At 45.8% G+C, this 17236-nt stretch overlaps 1 protein-coding gene across 2 annotated transcripts in view; it reads left to right on the forward strand.

The window, feature by feature from the left end:
- The window catches only part of NEGR1 (neuronal growth regulator 1), a 268351-nt gene that overhangs the window by 174443 nt on the left and 76672 nt on the right, over positions 1–17236 (forward strand). For both annotated transcript variants that reach the window (XM_031050831.2, XM_005151198.3), the window contains exon 4: positions 9641–9772. In XM_031050831.2, coding sequence (XP_030906691.2) covers positions 9641–9772 — 132 coding nt within the window. The remainder of the gene's footprint in view (positions 1–9640; positions 9773–17236) is intronic.

Consider the following 17236-nt stretch of genomic DNA (forward strand, 5'->3'; position numbering starts at 1 on the left):
CCCTGACTATATATTAGTGTAATACATCTTCAGAGCACTCAAATGATAGGGCTGTCGGGGAAGAATGAGTCTCAGACCCCATTCAATTCAATTACAGGACAAAAGGCAGTGCTCATCTCTGAGCAGAGGCAGTTCCTGCACAACCCTTCCTGAAGCACATGGCTACAGAAAACTGATACTGCAAAGGGAGAAGCAAAGAGCCTTTTTTAACCTTCTTGCTAAACCCTAACACATAAACAAAGCTTGATATGAGCAAGCAAATGTCAAATATTTTGCTCCACTTGCACTTCTGCTCAAGAAGCACCGTTCTTCAGACGTTATCCACACATGACAGGAATAAGAAGTATTTTGTTGAAGTGCAAGTACTCTGAACCTGGGTTTTCAGGCTGAAAATGCTTCACTGACATGAATTATTATCAGATTTCCAGGGTTTTGTGTCTGTACAAAGCGTGAGTCTTTTAAAATGCTCTTTCTCTTGCTTGAAAACTGTTAAACAAACTAAAAGTTTTAGAAACAAAAGCATCTGGATAATGTCTCTTATTAAATGCTAAACATGGAGAAGCTGTTACTGCTGGTGAGGGCAATTTCACACCTAAATATATCTGTATTTGTTGATCCTTGAGAAGCTGCTCTCATCCATCCTCCACTGAGCTGCTGCCTTTGCACAGCAAAGCTCCCCCCAGCGCTGATGAAGGAATGGCTTTAACCTGCCAGAGGGGAGACTGAGCTGAGCTCTTAGGCAGAAGCTCTTCCCTGGGAGGGTGCTGAGGCGCTGGCACAGGGTGCCCAGAGATCTGGAGCTGGATGGGCTTTAAGCTCCCTTCCAACCCAGACCATTCTGTGAAGTTGTGTGAAGGATCTCACCATCAAACCCCGTGTTCCCAGCTTTGTTATTCAAAGTCCATTTAGCAGGTTCTTCAACCAGCCTGGCAATGCTGTCATCTTGAAATGAGCCCTTCTGCACTATCTTCCCTGGTCCAGATAGCTTAAAACCAGTGACTGTTGTTCCCTGCTTGGAGTAGTCATTCTATTATCTCTCTTCAGAGGATCCCGTTTCATTTTCCCCAGCTACTTGGTGTGAGCCCTGAAGGTAATGAAAGGGTTTCTCCTTTGGAGCTCTCACTTACTCAAGGTGATGTCCTGCAAGACACATCAGCAACCTGGAGGCTGGAGCTGGTGATGTGTCCATGATCCTGCTCCACTCAGAAGAGGTATCCTGAGCGGCAGTGGTGTGCAGCCATCTTTCCTAAATGGAAGTAGATTAATTGCTGCATTAGGCCAAAAGCGAAGCTGGTTCCCTTTAGGTGTCTCAGAAGCAGAATGTAAAATAACTCAGTGATTTGCCCTGATCAGCAATGACAGTGATGTGCCTCCCTTCTGCCATCATCACTCATCTTGCAGGCAATAGCTTCATTACGGTGCCAACGCTGTGCTTCTCGGTCAGGTGAAGCATTACTGGGATGAGATGAAACATCTGTTCCTTGCATCTGAGCTGGAAGTGTTTGGAGATGAGCCAGGAAACCTTCCCAGGCACACCAAGGCAGGGACGATCGGCAGTGATGGGCTCAGATGCCTTGGGGCTTTAAAAGCTCTAGTGATCTACTCCTAGGCTGGGTTTATGGAGAACACCTCTTCTTCTTCTGCCTTGACCTCAACCCCTTATTCTGTGCCATTTGAGGAAGCTGCTCAGCTCTAGGTTTACAGCTCTGAGTTGCAATACTTTACACAAGCTCATTGCTCTGCAGTTTTTATTGAACAGGGATAGTGCTTCTCCCAGTCATCAGGTCTGGTCAGGAACTCTGGGAATCGGGAACTCTTCCAGCCTAGTGCCTTGGCTTGTTCCCCTGTTAGCACTGAAGGCACAGCACCAAAGCTTTGGGCTGCTGCCAGGGCCAGGGGTCTGAGCAATGAGTTTGGTTGCAGAAGTTAATGCTAACAGAGGATGGCAACTGCAACACACCTCCATCAGCATGCAGAGTGATCTGGGTGGGTTTATACCATAAACTCAACAACTTGTACTGCTGCCTCCTCCCCAAGCATCTTCCTTGGCTGTAACGTGCTGAAAGGAGCTGCTGCCATGCATGGGTGAACAAGAACTCACTGGAAAACACCAAGATCATGTGTCTCCTGAGACACAGGGTAAATCAAGGGGGACTCGGGGTCCTTCATCATAAGAAAAACCTTATGCACGGTGCACATGAATATTGCACTGATGGGGTCATAGTGATTGCATATAGATGGATTGGTCCATCTCACCACTGCACTGGGAACTGAAGTGTTGTGATTAATATTTGATATGAATTTAATGGCCTGGCTCATGATCCTGAAAGGAGTTTTTTCAGTTGGTAAAGGCACAGCGTGCCATTAAATCAATGGTTCCCTGATATCAAACACACAGCTGGCAGCTTCCCAGGAACTCAAGGGGGAATGATGTGGAACTCTATGTGGAGTAAATGAGGGGATTAATTAACTGTTTGAAGACAGCAGTACAAACACTAGCACCCAACACAAACTGTCATTCTTTCCTTTCCTTTGGATAAACTATAAATAAGGGACTTCCAAAGTCCCACCTCTCCCATACAAGAGGTGATGTCTTTTGGTTTCCGGTTATGGGACCTTGGGCCTTTGTTCTTTCTCAATACTTGTAAGTACATTCTTAGGAGATTTACTATTAGGATTCAATTAAGTGACAGTCAGTATCAAGATCCATCACTCTGGGGTCAAGGGACATTACACTGCCTGTGGTTAGGGGTGTTCTGAAGAAGACTGCTCTGAAAACTGCTAGCAGGACAGTTCCAGAAGTCTGTACTTCAGGAGCAACTAAAGGTATTCCTAGAAATCCTCATGTCTTCTTAATATCTTTCAAACGGCCTAAAAAAAGAAACCCATTAAAATACAGTTGTCAGGAAAAGAATATTCAAACTAAGATGGTCAAATAGTTGGATCTTCATAAAAGAAGAAATGAGAGTAACATTGCCATCTTAGTGAAATATAGAGATTTGAACTGAATCAGTGCAAAAGCACTGCATGGAAACAAGTAGGATTTTTTTGACTATTTGATGGCAAATGGAAAGTATTTCTCTCTTTTCAATAAAAGCAGATGAACTCATTAATAACTCTGGGAATGCTATGAAAATTAGGCTTTGAATACTTGCTTAGTTTAGTTTAGTCCCTCAGATATGAGTTCATTTTGATTTGAGAACTGCACTTTTGAGGGAGCAATTTATGTACCATAGAAGATATTTCAGTGAAACAAAATCTTTAATGTTCAAAACCAAACCAAGGAACTGCAGACTTCATCCATTTTCCCCTTCCCTTGTTATGACATTCCTTATGGCAGTGTGAGGAGATCCTGCCTTTGGAACAGCGTGTGGTGTCTTGCACAAGTGCTTCAGAGAGAAAGAACAGTTCATCTCTAAATGCCTCAAGATGCTCCTATTTCCTGTTTATTCTGGGGACAGCCCCTCTGGGAGGGCAGCAGGCTGAAAACCGAGGCTGGGCACGCTGGTGAGATGGCAGCAATTGAAGAGCAGATGCCACATTCCTCCTGACCATACCTGGTTTATTCCCCTGAATCATTGCTTTGGGGCATTTTTATGAATAGATCATATTTTAAACATACCAAGAATTCTTTTTAAAATGCTTTTTTAAAATGGTATAAATTTTGAGGGCTATGAAGAAATATGAAAAGAAATCATTAATGATAAGTCGCAAATGACAAGTCATTGAATGTTTGTAGTAGCTCTAGATTCAACAAACTGCAGACAGAAGACTTAAAAAGTGAGAATGATCAGCACATGTATTTGAGACAAATGGATAATCTGTAGATGATAGAATCACAGAATCCCATCACAGAGTGGTTTCTGTTGGAAGGGACCTTAAAGCTCATCCAGTTTCAACCCTTGCCACAGTCAGGGACCCCTTCCACTGGAGCAGCTTGCTCCAAGCCCCTGTGTCCAACCTGGCCTTGAACACTGCCAGGGATGGGGCAGCCACAGCTTCTCTGGGCACCCTGTGCCAGCGCCTCAGCACCCTCACAGGGAAGAGCTTCTGCCTGAGAGCTCAGCTCAGTCTCCCCTGTTCTGGCAGGTTCAAGCCATTCCCCTTGGCCTGTCCCTACAGGCCCTTGTCCCAAGCCCCTCTCCAGCTTTCCTGCAGCCCCTTTAGGCACTGGAGCTGCTCTAAGGTCTCTGTGGAGCCTTCTCCAGGCTTGCTCAGCCTAGAGATGTGATAAATAACAGACTGTCATTTACTGTGTCTCATTTTGCTACAGCAACAGGAGGAAGGAGTGCTGTAAAGCCATCAGACATCAGAGCTGTGATAACATGGTTTTGCCCCGGTCAAATGCCTGTGCGGCACCTTCCAGGCTCCTCCTGACCCCAACCCCAGGGCTCCTGCACCCTCCGGCGGAGCACAGACCCAAGTCTGTTCCCAGAGCTGCTACAACCATGGGGCTTTACTGGGAATAATTAGCCCCTTCCCAAGAGCCAAATCTGCACTTTCAGTGCTATGAATTATAAATAAGCTCAAGTGAGATTTAATCACGTAGCTTGCTTGTTTAAAAAATCACTGCCCTGCTCTTCCCTACATGCTTTTAATTCCTGTTTTGCCAGGAAAGGTTTTCTTAGGCTGTTTTCAGCCTGCAGATATTCATGGTGAGCTACTTGCTGCAGGAGACCCAGCAGCTTCTGTGGAAGAGGCTCTCTTGCAAACCCCTCTCAAGCAAAAGGGTGCTTTGCATCTCATGGTGCAGAGATGATCTCCTTGTTGCTGGTTGTGGTCTTCCAGTGAAAAGCCCTGTCATTAGTAGCAGAGTGCCCTTATGCCTCTGCAGCACAGGTCTGAACATGGCTGCAAAAATCAAGTGCAGGTTTCTCTTCTTACTCCCTGATGTTTACCACTGGGGAGGAAATGCTACCCTTGCAAAAGTCCTTTGTCCAAGCCTTGGAGAGTGGGTCCATATGGCAGCGTGTACGTGTGCTACACCTGGTGCCAGATACAACATGTGTGGTAAGAAAACACAGTTTTAATTGTGTTCTCTCCTGAGGAATAACAGGAGTGAGGATTTATCATGCATTATATCACACAGCAATGCCAGAAAATTGACGTTCAAGTTTAGAGTTACTGGCTTTGCCCCTCCTGGCTACTGAAACTGGTGTTACAACCAAAGATATCTAGAGCAGATTATTCCCATATCATGTGTATCAATAAGTCTAGTTAAGAGATCTGCTAAAAAACCTATCAGGAATATCCTTGGATATGACACAATCTCATGCCCATATTTCTTTTACTTCAGCTAACAAGCTTTTCCCATCTTTGGTAAAAAATCTTGGCTAACACCACCTCAGGCTGATGGACCTGATGAGTCTTCCAGATTTCTTTCTCTCAGACACTGGCTCTAAGTCTTTTGGCTCTGTGGCCACAAATACCAGCCAGGCACGTTCCTCATATCTTGTAGGTCTGTGAAATGGATGTGTTCTGCAGAAGGGCAGAACAAGGAGCTGTTACCATGGGCTGTAAGACATTACAAACAGTGAGAAAACTGAGTTATCTCCTGAACCTTGGCTGGACACTGAGCTGAGCTCATAGGCAGAAGCTCTTCCCTGTGAGGGTGCTGAGGCGCTGGCACAGGGTGCCCAGAGAAGCTGTGGCTGCCCCATCCCTGGCAGTGTTCAAGGCCAGGTTGGACACAGGGGCTTGGAGCAAGCTGCTCCAGTGGAAGGGGTCCCTGCCTATGGCAGGGGTTGGAGCTGGGTGAGCTTTAAGGTCCCTTCAATCCAAACGAGGCTGGGATTCTATGGTTCTGTCAATATCCCTTTTTGAGCAGGATGTGCATGCAATGTAACAGAAATGTGCTTACATATACTTACGCATATATATTTCACATAAAACGATTTAAGTTATCCCACACAACCATGGGAAATGTCTAGAAATAAAACCAAGTTTTCAAATATGAAATATGCTGCAGACAAATAAGAAAGATTAAATGGAGCATTTCTATATTCCCTAAGAAGAGTACATATTTCTCATATTTACTCAAAGCTTTCTTATGTGAGCTGGATGCAAAACTTCTGGGGACATGAGGGCTTAAAAATGACTTAATTTTAAGGTTTTCAAGTGTGTATGTGAGTTGTATGAAATACTTGGGGTTAGAGCACTATAAAAAAAACATGTATATTCGTAGCATAAATTAGATTAACAGCTGAGAATAAAATCCCTACAAATACAGGGGTTAGAAAAACTGCTCATGGGCATTTTTGCAAATCATTCCAATAGGAATTAGTGGGGGAGCTCCACCAAGTTTTCACCCAGCAGCAACAATGCCTTTGAGACGCAGGGATTTGCTGTGCTGTCACCATGTCCCGCAGCTGATGCCGGCCTCTGATGAACACAAGGAATCCCAGACTGGTTTGGGCTGGAAGGGACCTTAGAGGTCACCTGGTTCCAATCCCCTGCCTTGCCCTGCAGATGTGGTTCCTGCTGGTATCTCCTGGCTGGCGGTGTGGCTGTTTGCCAGACCCAGGAGCTGATGCTGCTGTTGCTGCAGCAGAATTATGCTGAGTGTGTGAACCTGTCACTTGTCGGCACAGAGCAGCGGCTGTGCTGACCCAGCAGAGGCTGAACACTGATGATCTTTTAGGTCCCTTCCTACCTGAACCATGCTATGATTCCCATGGCAAAGTGAGTGCTGGGAGTACAGCTGCAACCCAGGAACTGCTAAGGAAATGAAAACTGGGAGGCAAGAAACTGCATTGTCCTCTGATGCCAGAGGGGAGACTGAGCTGAGCTCTTAGGCAGAAGCTCTTCCCTGGGAGGGTGCTGAGGCGCTGGCACAGGGTGCCCAGAGAAGCTGTGGCTGCCCCATCCCTGGCAGTGTTCAAGGCCAGGTTGGACACAGGGGCTTGGAGCAAGCTGCTCCAGTGGAAGGGGTCCCTGCCTGTGGCAGGGGTTGCAGCTGGATGGGCTTTAAGCTCCCTTCCAACCCAAACCAGGCTGGGATTCTGTATTTCGTTTGCAGTAATACAAATATATGAAGTAGCAAATGTTTGGTTTCAGCTTAACTTGAAACCACAGATAACTGGGGTTTTTATTAAATTCCATGTACTTGTAGATATTTTGTACATTTTTGTCTCTTTTTCCAAATTGATGCTGGGAATCGGGCTAGGACGTACCATAAATCAGTCCCAGGACTCGTATACAGTATTTCAGTGTGTAGCATACATCCAGGGATCTGCTGACACTGGAGAGCATTACAGCCTCCGAACTGAATAGTAATTTTTAACCTGGCACACAGGAGAATTTTGCATTGATCTCACTCTCTTGGTGTTACAAAGAGAGCAGACATCTTGCTGGGAGCATTCCCTGTGCAGGCAGGGGCTTCCCGTCCTTCAATGTAGTTCAAAGCAATAGCAGATAACATTGCCCTGGAAACTGATCCATCCTGGCCAAGGTGGAGCAGGACAAGGGCCATGATACGCACAAGAGCAGTTGGTCTGTTTGTGGAAAGGTTTTTTCTGCAATTTATTACTACCACCAACATGGAAAAGGAGAAAACCCTCATTCTCATGCACTATCTCCAATCCCATACATTATTTCATTGCATTTTATGAATGTTCACTTCAATTCACAATCATTTTCCAATTTCAGGCTTATCTTTCTACTTTACCTAACCAGTGCTTGCCGGGGCTCTCTCCCGTGACAGGCACGGTATAGTGTGCTTATTAATGTATGAAATTTATCTCCCAGCAATGCGCTGGTATAATTGATGTTTTGAACCTTGCACACATTAAAACACTCATCCACGAACGGATAAGCAAATGCAATTCAGTGCTGTGACGGACAAGGACGCAATACTTCTCCTTAGCTCTCACTGCCCAGTTCAGATCTTTGTCATTGCTCTGTAAGGTGCAAAGTCATTAACAGGCAATTAAAAGCCTGTCTGGCTGGGAAAACACTTTCAGCAAGTGGTGTTAACCTTTGGGCCTATAATTTCCAGTGTCTGTAGCCGTGAGTGCTCTGATGGATTGCTTCAAGATAAAAATGATATTTAAAATTTGGGATTTATGCCGTGAAAGCCTTGTGAGCATCTAAAACAATCAGTTTGTTCCTTACCTAGAGTGCACTGCACAGAAGACAGGAAAAGATGAGCTCTGAACCAGGCAGTAATTTTCCCCTGAAGGATATAAGCTCCAGGGAGACCTTAGAGCAGCTCCAGTGCCTAAAGTGGCTGCAGGAAAGCTGGAGAGGGGCTTGGGACAAAGGCCTGTAGGGACAGGCCAAGGGGAATGGCTTGAACCTGCCAGAACAGGGGAGACTGAGCTGAGCTCTTAGGCAGAAGCTCTTCCCTGTGAGGGTGCTGAGGCGCTGGCACAGGGTGCCCAGAGAAGCTGTGGCTGCCCCATCCCTGGCAGTGTTCAAGGCCAGGTTGGACACAGGGGCTTGGAGCAAGCTGCTCCAGTGGAAGGGGTCCCTGCCTGAGGCAGGGGTTGGAGCTGGAGGAGCCTTAAGGTCCCTTCCAACCCAACCATTTCGGGATTCTGTGATTTCAGAGCTCTCCCTGCCAGGCAGAAATCTCAGCAGGGAACAGCTGGAAGGTTCTGGAATCTGGGAAACAACAGAAATTGCTGTGTTTGCTGTGTCTCCATGTCAAGTGGAGATAAATTAGTTCATGAATGATATAATTGTTCCTGCTCTCTAAAACAATGAATGTTTTCAGTTACAATGCGCTGAAGAGCTGCATACACAAATATCTCAGTCTGGTCTTCATGTTATTTTACATTGGACAGACCAGTTTTCACAAGGGCTCACGCTGTCTTTATTGCCGTGTAAGAAAGCAGACACTGAGGATCTTATTCCCTGGGTTTGGGTCTTTGGGGAAAGGAGAATTACTGCTTTTTATTTTACTTTTAATTTGTTTATATTTATATACATTATCTAAATGTGAAAAAATCTTTTAATTTGTACTGTGAGGTATGTATTAGAGCTCAAACCGTAAGCAGTGGGTGGTGTGGTGAGCAAGCCTGGCAGGGCTGTGTCCCTGGATGTAGGATCTCCCACCCTCCTACATCCACCACCACCCATTAGGTGTGGTCCGAGCTCCCTTCAGCAGCCCACAGGGTAAGGGTCCCCAGCTCATGGGGTTTGCCAGCACTCATCTCCACCTGACTGATGCACAGTGGTTGTTGGGAAGCAAGGGCACCTGATGCTGGGCCACCACCTACTCCTGCTGGTCCCTTCAGCCTGCCCTGAGCACTGGCTTTGCTGTAGGGTGCTGCAGGGGCAGGTCTTTGCCCAGGTGCAGACCATGAGCCCTGATGATGCTGAAACTCTTAAGGCCAGGATTTGCCTGAGGACCACTCCTTATGTTCCATGAAGCCCATCAGGGTAGAGCTGCAAATAGCTCTTATGGGTGTGGAGTCTGAGCTTTGGGACAGGGCTGGGAGAAGGCTTTTGGACAACTGTATGAGCTTGAAGGGGTTTTCAGCCCACCTTAGAGCAGGGGCTCCTGAGCAGCCTCCCCTTGGACATGTGTTATCTGCAGCACTCACCAAACCCCCTGTTGCTGCTCAGGTGCTGGTGTGGCTTTGGGTGGTTTGTGCTCAGCTCCCAGTAATTTCTTTCTCTTGTTATTTCTTTTCAGCAAAGCCCTTTGAGAGTGGGCAGTACCTGGACATCTATGGAATTACAAGAGACCAGGCTGGGGAATACGAGTGCAGCGCAGAGAACGATGTCTCGGTTCCAGATGTGAAGAAAGTAAAAGTCACAGTAAACTGTAAGTCCTCTTGTTTCTTAATCTCTAAATCTAATGGAGAAGAGGGATGCTGTTAAGAGGAAAAGTCTAATGTGCTAAATTGCTGTTTGTGCTGGAGCTGTAGTGTGTTGGGTTTGTGTTACAGGAGGGACCTGTACTATTTGATGGCTAAGTATAGTCTTGCCAAACAAAAGTAAAATAAGACTAAGGTTCAAGCTCTCTTTTTGTCTGCTGGGGATAGTGGTGTTGGTTCAGGCTTCAGAGCAGGGTCTCTCACTGGACTGTGGTGACGAGATGGAGGCTTTGGAGACTTCATTTGAGTAATTGTCTGTGTAACTCGTGAGGACTGCTGTGGTTGTTGGGCTGAAGTGCTTCTGGTTTGATTTGCCATGCATGTGCGATAATGTCTGGAGATGAGAAGCTTCTTGAAATGCTGTTTGGGTGATCAGATGGTGCTGAATCACCATGGAAATTTGGAATGGTCCTGATAGAGGCAGCAAATTGTTCTGTGTGGTTCCCCATGGTGAGGGCAGGAGGATGCTGCTGGGGTGATGTCCTCCTGTGGTGGTCTTGGTGGGTGACAGCAGGATCCATCAAGGTGCCTGTACTGATTGTTAAAGGCTATCAGGTCTGACCATCTCACCAAAGAGGTGTTTCCAGCTGGGACTGAACTTGGTTTAGTGCTTGGTGTGATATGAAGCCTTCAGAATAGTGTTGTTCTTTCCTCCGAACTGCAGAAAACAAATGGAAAGGGAATGGGGATAATTTCTCTCATTTGTTCAAACACTGGATTTTATGTGAAGTGCAATTACCCAGCTTGTAATTTGTGATGGTTCCTGGTTGGAATTTTGCTGTGGTGTCTTTACTGGCTGCAAATCTCTGAGGTGTTGCTTTGTGCCTCCCTCCACTGTCCGTGTCAACACGCTATAAGTAGTGAAACTGCTTGTCCCAGGTCCCTGCAGGGCTGGTGGTGGGAGATGGGGCTAGCTGTGCTACCTGGGCATTTATGGGATGCTTCCATGTTCAAAAGCTGAACCGACTGTCCTCATTTACATGGCACCAGGGTACTTGCAGTCTGTGCTGTCCTGCAACATGGTGGGTCAGTGCACTAATGCTCATAGACCAACTGGACCATGTGCTGGGTCTCACAGGCAGCTCTCTGTGCTGCTAGGTCACACAGGCTGGTGGCACTGCCTGCAGGTCCTGAGGCTCTGACACCATGTGCTGTGACCATCAGCTCTTGTTCTGCGAGTCACAAGTACCAACGTTGCCTGCAGAGGAGCTCAATGAGGCTCATGTAGAGTCCATTGTTGGTCTTGCTGCTTCTTTGTCCTCATTGATGTATTCCCATCTATATCAGCTTTGCTGAATTACCAAAAGCAGGCAGTGCTCTGAAAACCAGGGGCTGTGTGGGAGGAAAAACCACAGTGGATGGTGTCCTATGGAACAAGTGACTGTTACCTTGTGCACAGTGTATTGATAATGGTAGGTTGTCATTAAGAGAAGTTGTGCAGCTATTGGCATAGGTGTGCCCTGGGGGCTTGGGGTGACACCTCTCAGACAAGCTGTACTCACTCCACCACCGTTTGTGCTGTTATAGGTAGATAACTTCCAATAAGGAGCAGAAGGAATTGTGAGCTCAGTCTAATTTCAGGAAAACAAATGTTGCAGCTGTGTTATTTCATACCACAGGGATTTTAACAAGGGTAAAACTGTCTCTCTTGGAAGCTTTGTAGTGCTCACAAGAAGGGAAAAGTTGGTAAGTCTGCTTTGTGGGTGTCTGTGGTTTTGAAATAAAACCCCACTATGTGGTAAACTCATAGAATCTCTTCTGAGCCAGGATGTAACGTGCAGGTGTCGTAGTTTGGATAGAAGCATTGACCTAGCTGGCCAAAGCCAAAACTCAAGCTTAAAAGCAACAGCAGCTCATGTGCCACTGATGTGCACCCTGCATTCCAAGTCATGTCAAAGTTGGAACCTTTTCTGGTTTCAGTTCATGGTTTTCTTAACCTGATGTTTGAGCCTGTTGGATGTTTGTGGATGGGAAAGGTGACTCTGATGGTGTTGGGAAGGTGAAGCAGATACCTGAATAAAGTGTCCAAGTTAAGCTTTGTACCAGTTCAGCTACCTAGGCCAAACTGGAAGTGTCCATGGCCATGGTGAGGATGCATGTGGTACTGTGTCAGATGCAGGCAAACTTCTACGTCTGCACTGGGGATACACAGAGTATTTTGCTTTTAGTACTTCTTGCAACTAAGCAAGAAAATAGGAGAAATAAAACTGAAGCAGTGTGAAACCAGGATCTGGGTACAGCATGGAGCAGTTTGTACACATGAGCGATTTGTCATAGTCAGCTAATTGTTAATGTGCTTCTGTTCGGAGCTGTACATTGTCTTCTCGCCAGTTATTCGCAAGGCAAAAGCACTCCCAGCATCTGCTCCCCGCTAATGATGCTCATCTGTTTTGACCACGCAGAAAAACAGCACATTGCATTCAGGAGAGGGTCACACTGGAGCTGGGTGCTGTTGGAGAGCCTGGGCTCAGCCCATAGGTGCATTGCTCACACGCAGAAGGTGCATTGTGCTGTGCATGGTGCTGAGCTTTGCTTCCAGCTCCTTAGCATGGGCAGCCCTGGTCTGAAAGGGATGTCATGTATATGATGCGCAGGATGTTGTCTGATTGCTGTCCATTGAGGTAGCCTGGCAGGGCAGCTTTCCATCAGTAAAAGATTGATATTACATTTAAGAGAGTTGTGGTTTATCTGCTAATCATTATTATTTAAACTTGAAAATAAATTTCATAGAAACTTCTTGTAAAAAGAACTGAGAAAACCTTCAGGTCCTGCTGTCCTGTGCTGAGCACTTTCCTGAACTAAGTCTTATTAAGTTATTAAGCCTTGTTTCTCCAGGGACACAGAAGATGCTGCGAGGGCTGGAGCAGCTCTGCTCTGGAGCCAGGCTGAGAGCTGGGCTGGAGCAGCCTGGACAAGAGAAGGCTCCTGAAGGGGAGACCTGAGAGCAGCTCCAGTGCCTAAAAGGGCTGCAGGAAAGCTGGAGAGGGGCTTGGGACAAGGGCCTGTAGGGACAGGCCAAGGGGAATGGCTTAAACCTGCCAGAGGGGAGATTGAGAGGAGCTCTTAGGCAGAAGCTCTTGCCTGTGAGGGTGCTGAGGCGCTGGCACAGGGTGCCCAGAGAAGCTGTGGCTGCCCCATCCATGGCAGTGTTCAAGGCCAGGTTGGACACAGGGGCTTGGAGCAAGCTGCTCCAGTGGAAGGGGTCCCTGCCTGTGGCAGGGGTTGGAGCTGGAGGAGCTTTAAGCTCCTTTCCAGGCCAGATCAGTCTGGGATTCTGTGATTGAAATATCCATCTCCTTTCTCACCTGTAGTGCTTACGAGAGAAAATAATCTTGCAAGTTACACATGTGGCTTATGCTTCACTTCCTGCTCTCACAACCTTGCTGCCTGATGGACCATCTTGTGCTGCAGAAGCATTGCTGCACCTCAGAGTCTCAGTATCCCTGTTTCATCTCTGTATCCCTCCACCATGTCTTGTACAGTGACATCTTGACACACCATCTCCAGCACACAGGCCGGTTGCAGCCCAATGCTGCATTTGCATGGATATGATCACTTAACTACTGCTTCTGACACCGTATAGTACTGTTTCACTGTTATTAAAGGACCATTCTTTACTGCAGACCTGGTAACTGGAGAATAAATCAAGGTTTTATTGTGCCCAGTTAATAGAATGTATCAATGAGCCCTGAGTGGTTACAGTGGATATAAGCATAATTTTGCATATGGATATTCATCACATCCAGCAGTTGTTCAGCCATCCAAGCATGTACAAGAAAATTACCAGGTTTAAATTACTTTCTGAATTTCAAGTTTCTTGGCTGGGCAGCTTCCACCCATACATAAACACTGAGCTTGCTGCCTGCCTGCCTTCCAGCACGTGGATTTCACCTCTAATGGCTTAACGGGTTTTCTTTAGACAGTTTCATATTGCACGATCTGCATTTTCTACTTCATTTATGTCTGTCCCCTGTAATTTTCCTTTTAAAAATAGTGGTTTGAGAATCTGTGGTGCACTCATCTGCCTGAGTTCTGAGAAGGGGACAGGAGGGGAAAAGCAATTGAAACTGCTGGTTTCTGAAGAAGGAAAACTACCACATCAAGTTAAAGTAGATAAGATATAATCCAATTTCATTTGGCAAGTAAATCTTATTAGCATTTTCCATTACATTTTAATAAAGCAAATACTGATTTATAGGTGATAATATTGAACCCTACTTTGTGTCTGGATTAGCAGGACTTAAATACATTGCCTGAAAGCTGGTCTGAAACTCCATGTGGTGCTGTCGCTTTGCTGACTCCTCTGGTTTATTGGTGCCATGCTTAAAATATGTTCAAGGCAGCTGTTAAATGGGAGACTCTGCAGAAGAGTTGAGGCTGTGCTGAGATGAAGAAGAATGGGATGTGTGCAGCAAGAAATGGGCATTTATTTTAATTTATATTAAGTTGTCAGTTACCCAAGTGCATAGCAAATGTGTGCTTCAAAGTGGAGCTGTATTGCTGCAGAATTCCTGGGTTTTAGGCAATATATGCTAATGGTCTGGGTTTCTGTAATGGTGTCCTGAACATCTCTGTTAGAGCTGGGTCCTGCAGACTTCACTGAACTAAGATCCGGTGGCTTTAGAGAGGGGAAAAAAGCCATTCAGTTGAAATTAATAGGCAATAATTAAATTCCAACTTTTATGAACCCCACCATGCTGCAAATCGAAGGCCAAGCTCAGCCGGGCTTACCAGGGAGGTGAAAATTACAGTTCCTGTGCTGAGGGTGCCCAGTTGGCACTGGCAGTGCTGGTGCGGTCTGGTCCTGTTGGGGATCTTGTCTTGGCTGGCTTGGGGTCTTCCTGGCAGCAGGGGAGGGAGGACAGGTCTTCACTTCTGAGCCAGGGCACCCAGGAGGTTGTTCTGGCATGAACTGCTTTGATGCAAATGATGTCTAGTGCAGCCTGGTCTCGATGTGCAGCAGCTCTCCCGCCTCTGATTGCCACAGTCTGCAGAAGAGGAAACTCATCTGACAGGTTTTGGAGATGGTAAATACAAACAATGTAAGAATAACTCATACTATTGTAGATGTTCATCACATCAGCTTTCAACAGCTTCTTTGCACAGGTATTCTCATTAGATCTGGAAAATACTGAACATGGAAGCTGGAAGTGAATAGATTATATGATAATCTGTAATAACTGTATTAACAGGGAAAGGTGTGCCCCTGAAGCAGTGTTGCCTGTAGATGTTTGCCCAGGCTGTCCATGAGGTGTCTCTAGGGATTGCAGCTCCATGGGCAACATACTTGGTCATAGTCGTTCACTGAGCATCTGTCACAGCGACTAATGCAAAACCACACTGCAGAATTCCTTTGAGGAATGGGGAACAGATCAGTCTTGCCTTGAGATCTCTTTGGAAACATCAGACTTTTGCTCTCCATGTTCACCTCCTTATGTCCACCAGCCCTAATTCAACTCATCTTTACTCTTGGGTCATGTTTTCTAGGGAATTAACTGAATGTTCCTCTCCAGCAGCTGACTTGGTGCAGAGGAAGGGCTTTCCAAAGGAGGTATTTAAACCTGAGCTAGGATGCCAGGTGAGGTGTTGGATTGCTGTGGAAGGGTTATTTTGATGCCTGTCTGTATATCTGGTCAGGGGAATTGCCTTTCCTGTGAGAGCAGAACACTGCAGGTGGACAGCACTGGTCACCTGTCTTGCCTCTTTGCCAGCTGATGAATTCCAAGTGTTGAACTTGTTCCTGTTTGTTTTCATCTGGTTTTCTCTATAATTTACCAGGGTTGTTTCAGGGTTCTCTTCTCTGACAATGGTTTTAATGAAAACATCACCAGCATCAGGCCCAGGACTGGTGTCTGAGCAAGCAGCCAGGGCAGCAGACCCTGAGCAAAGCCTACAGACAACACACACTCATGCAAAGGAAGCTTTAAGCCAAGCCCAGATTGCTCGTGCATGGGAGGCATGGGGAAATGCTGCAGTTAAGCTGCTGTATCCACAGCTGGCCCCTGCTATGTGCAGGAGCTGCTGACCTGACACCATCTATTCCTAGCAAACCTCTTGGTGATTGCTCATCTTGTTATCTTCAGCAGCTTTCACATCTTTGATTGCTTGAATGGCTTTTTTATGGGCATTGGAGATAAATGGGCTGGCTTGTAATTCCCTGGCTCCTCTTGTGCTCCCCTTTCCTGAAAGAGGCTTATGAAGGCAGCATTAAGCACATGCCCTGCTCTTCCAGGAACTCTTGAATATAGTTTGGAATGTATTTTTGGAGTTTATTAGGCCAATTGGTTTTGTATCAGTTTGGTTTATTCCAGTACTTGCTGCATTATTCTTTCCTTGCATTAAATGTGAAATATAAACCCATTAATCGTGGTCAGTGAACTGGTCAAATTGTATGTTTGGAACAATACTGCTCGTGTGCTTCCTGCTGTGATGGTTTGATGAGATATTTTAGACTGTGGGTTTGGTATGTTTGTTATTTTTTAATGGAAGGAATGCTTGAGCTTCTTGTAGGAACGTGAAGTCCTGGCTTTGGCTTTGCTTGGACAGGTTAGGGTTTGTGCAGAACAGCTGAACTCATTAGCATTTCTTAAAAGTCTGCCTTACTGTTGCTATGGTGCTTTGCATAATATTATGCATAATACTCTGATTTTACTTTGAAATCAGACATACTGTACAAGCCACTCTATCCTAATTATATCTGTAACATTAAACCCACTGGGGAAAAACATGAGAGGACTTCAGTGTTTGCTGGGGCTCCTCATACCTGGGCACGTTGCTGTGACGTTGTTCTCCCAGAAAGCATCTTGCTATAAACTGTTGCTGAGGGAAAATGATTCAATATCAAGTGGTTTTGGGGTTCAGCAAAGCAAATTTCCCTCAATCAAGGCAAATTGTCATTAAAAAAAAGAGAATACCCAGATCTTTTCTGAAGATCTCAGTGGTCCTCCTCTACATCAGTGTAAAATTATTTGGAGCAATACATACTTTAAATTCCCATTTCTTATATGAGAGGAGGAATGGAGCATAAATAAATCACTCTGATTCTTTCAATTTTTAATAGCCACAGATGTGCAACTTCATGGTTACATCCCTGATGAAATTTAGGACCTGCAGGGTTATGATCACCATTGGCTTTAGGAGACCACGAGTCATTTTGTTGGAGAAATATAAATGTATTTCTATCTATAAGTGCAACATCAGTTTAGTTTTTATTTCAAACAGCATGGACAGTGTATTGAACAGTTGTATGTGTTTGTGAGAGTCTGTTTCTGCAATGCTGTTTGATAGCCAGCCTGAGAAGGAGCAGCCTTCTTGTCTGTTGTACCACAAGTTCGCAATAGGTGCTGCTTCTCACAGCCTCAAAGACCTGAAACCTCATCACAAATGTTTCTTCTTGGTGAGGGCTCTTCCAT

Source organism: Melopsittacus undulatus, chromosome 6 (assembly GCF_012275295.1).
Source record: "Melopsittacus undulatus isolate bMelUnd1 chromosome 6, bMelUnd1.mat.Z, whole genome shotgun sequence".
Classification (NCBI taxonomy): Eukaryota; Metazoa; Chordata; class Aves; order Psittaciformes; family Psittaculidae; genus Melopsittacus; species Melopsittacus undulatus.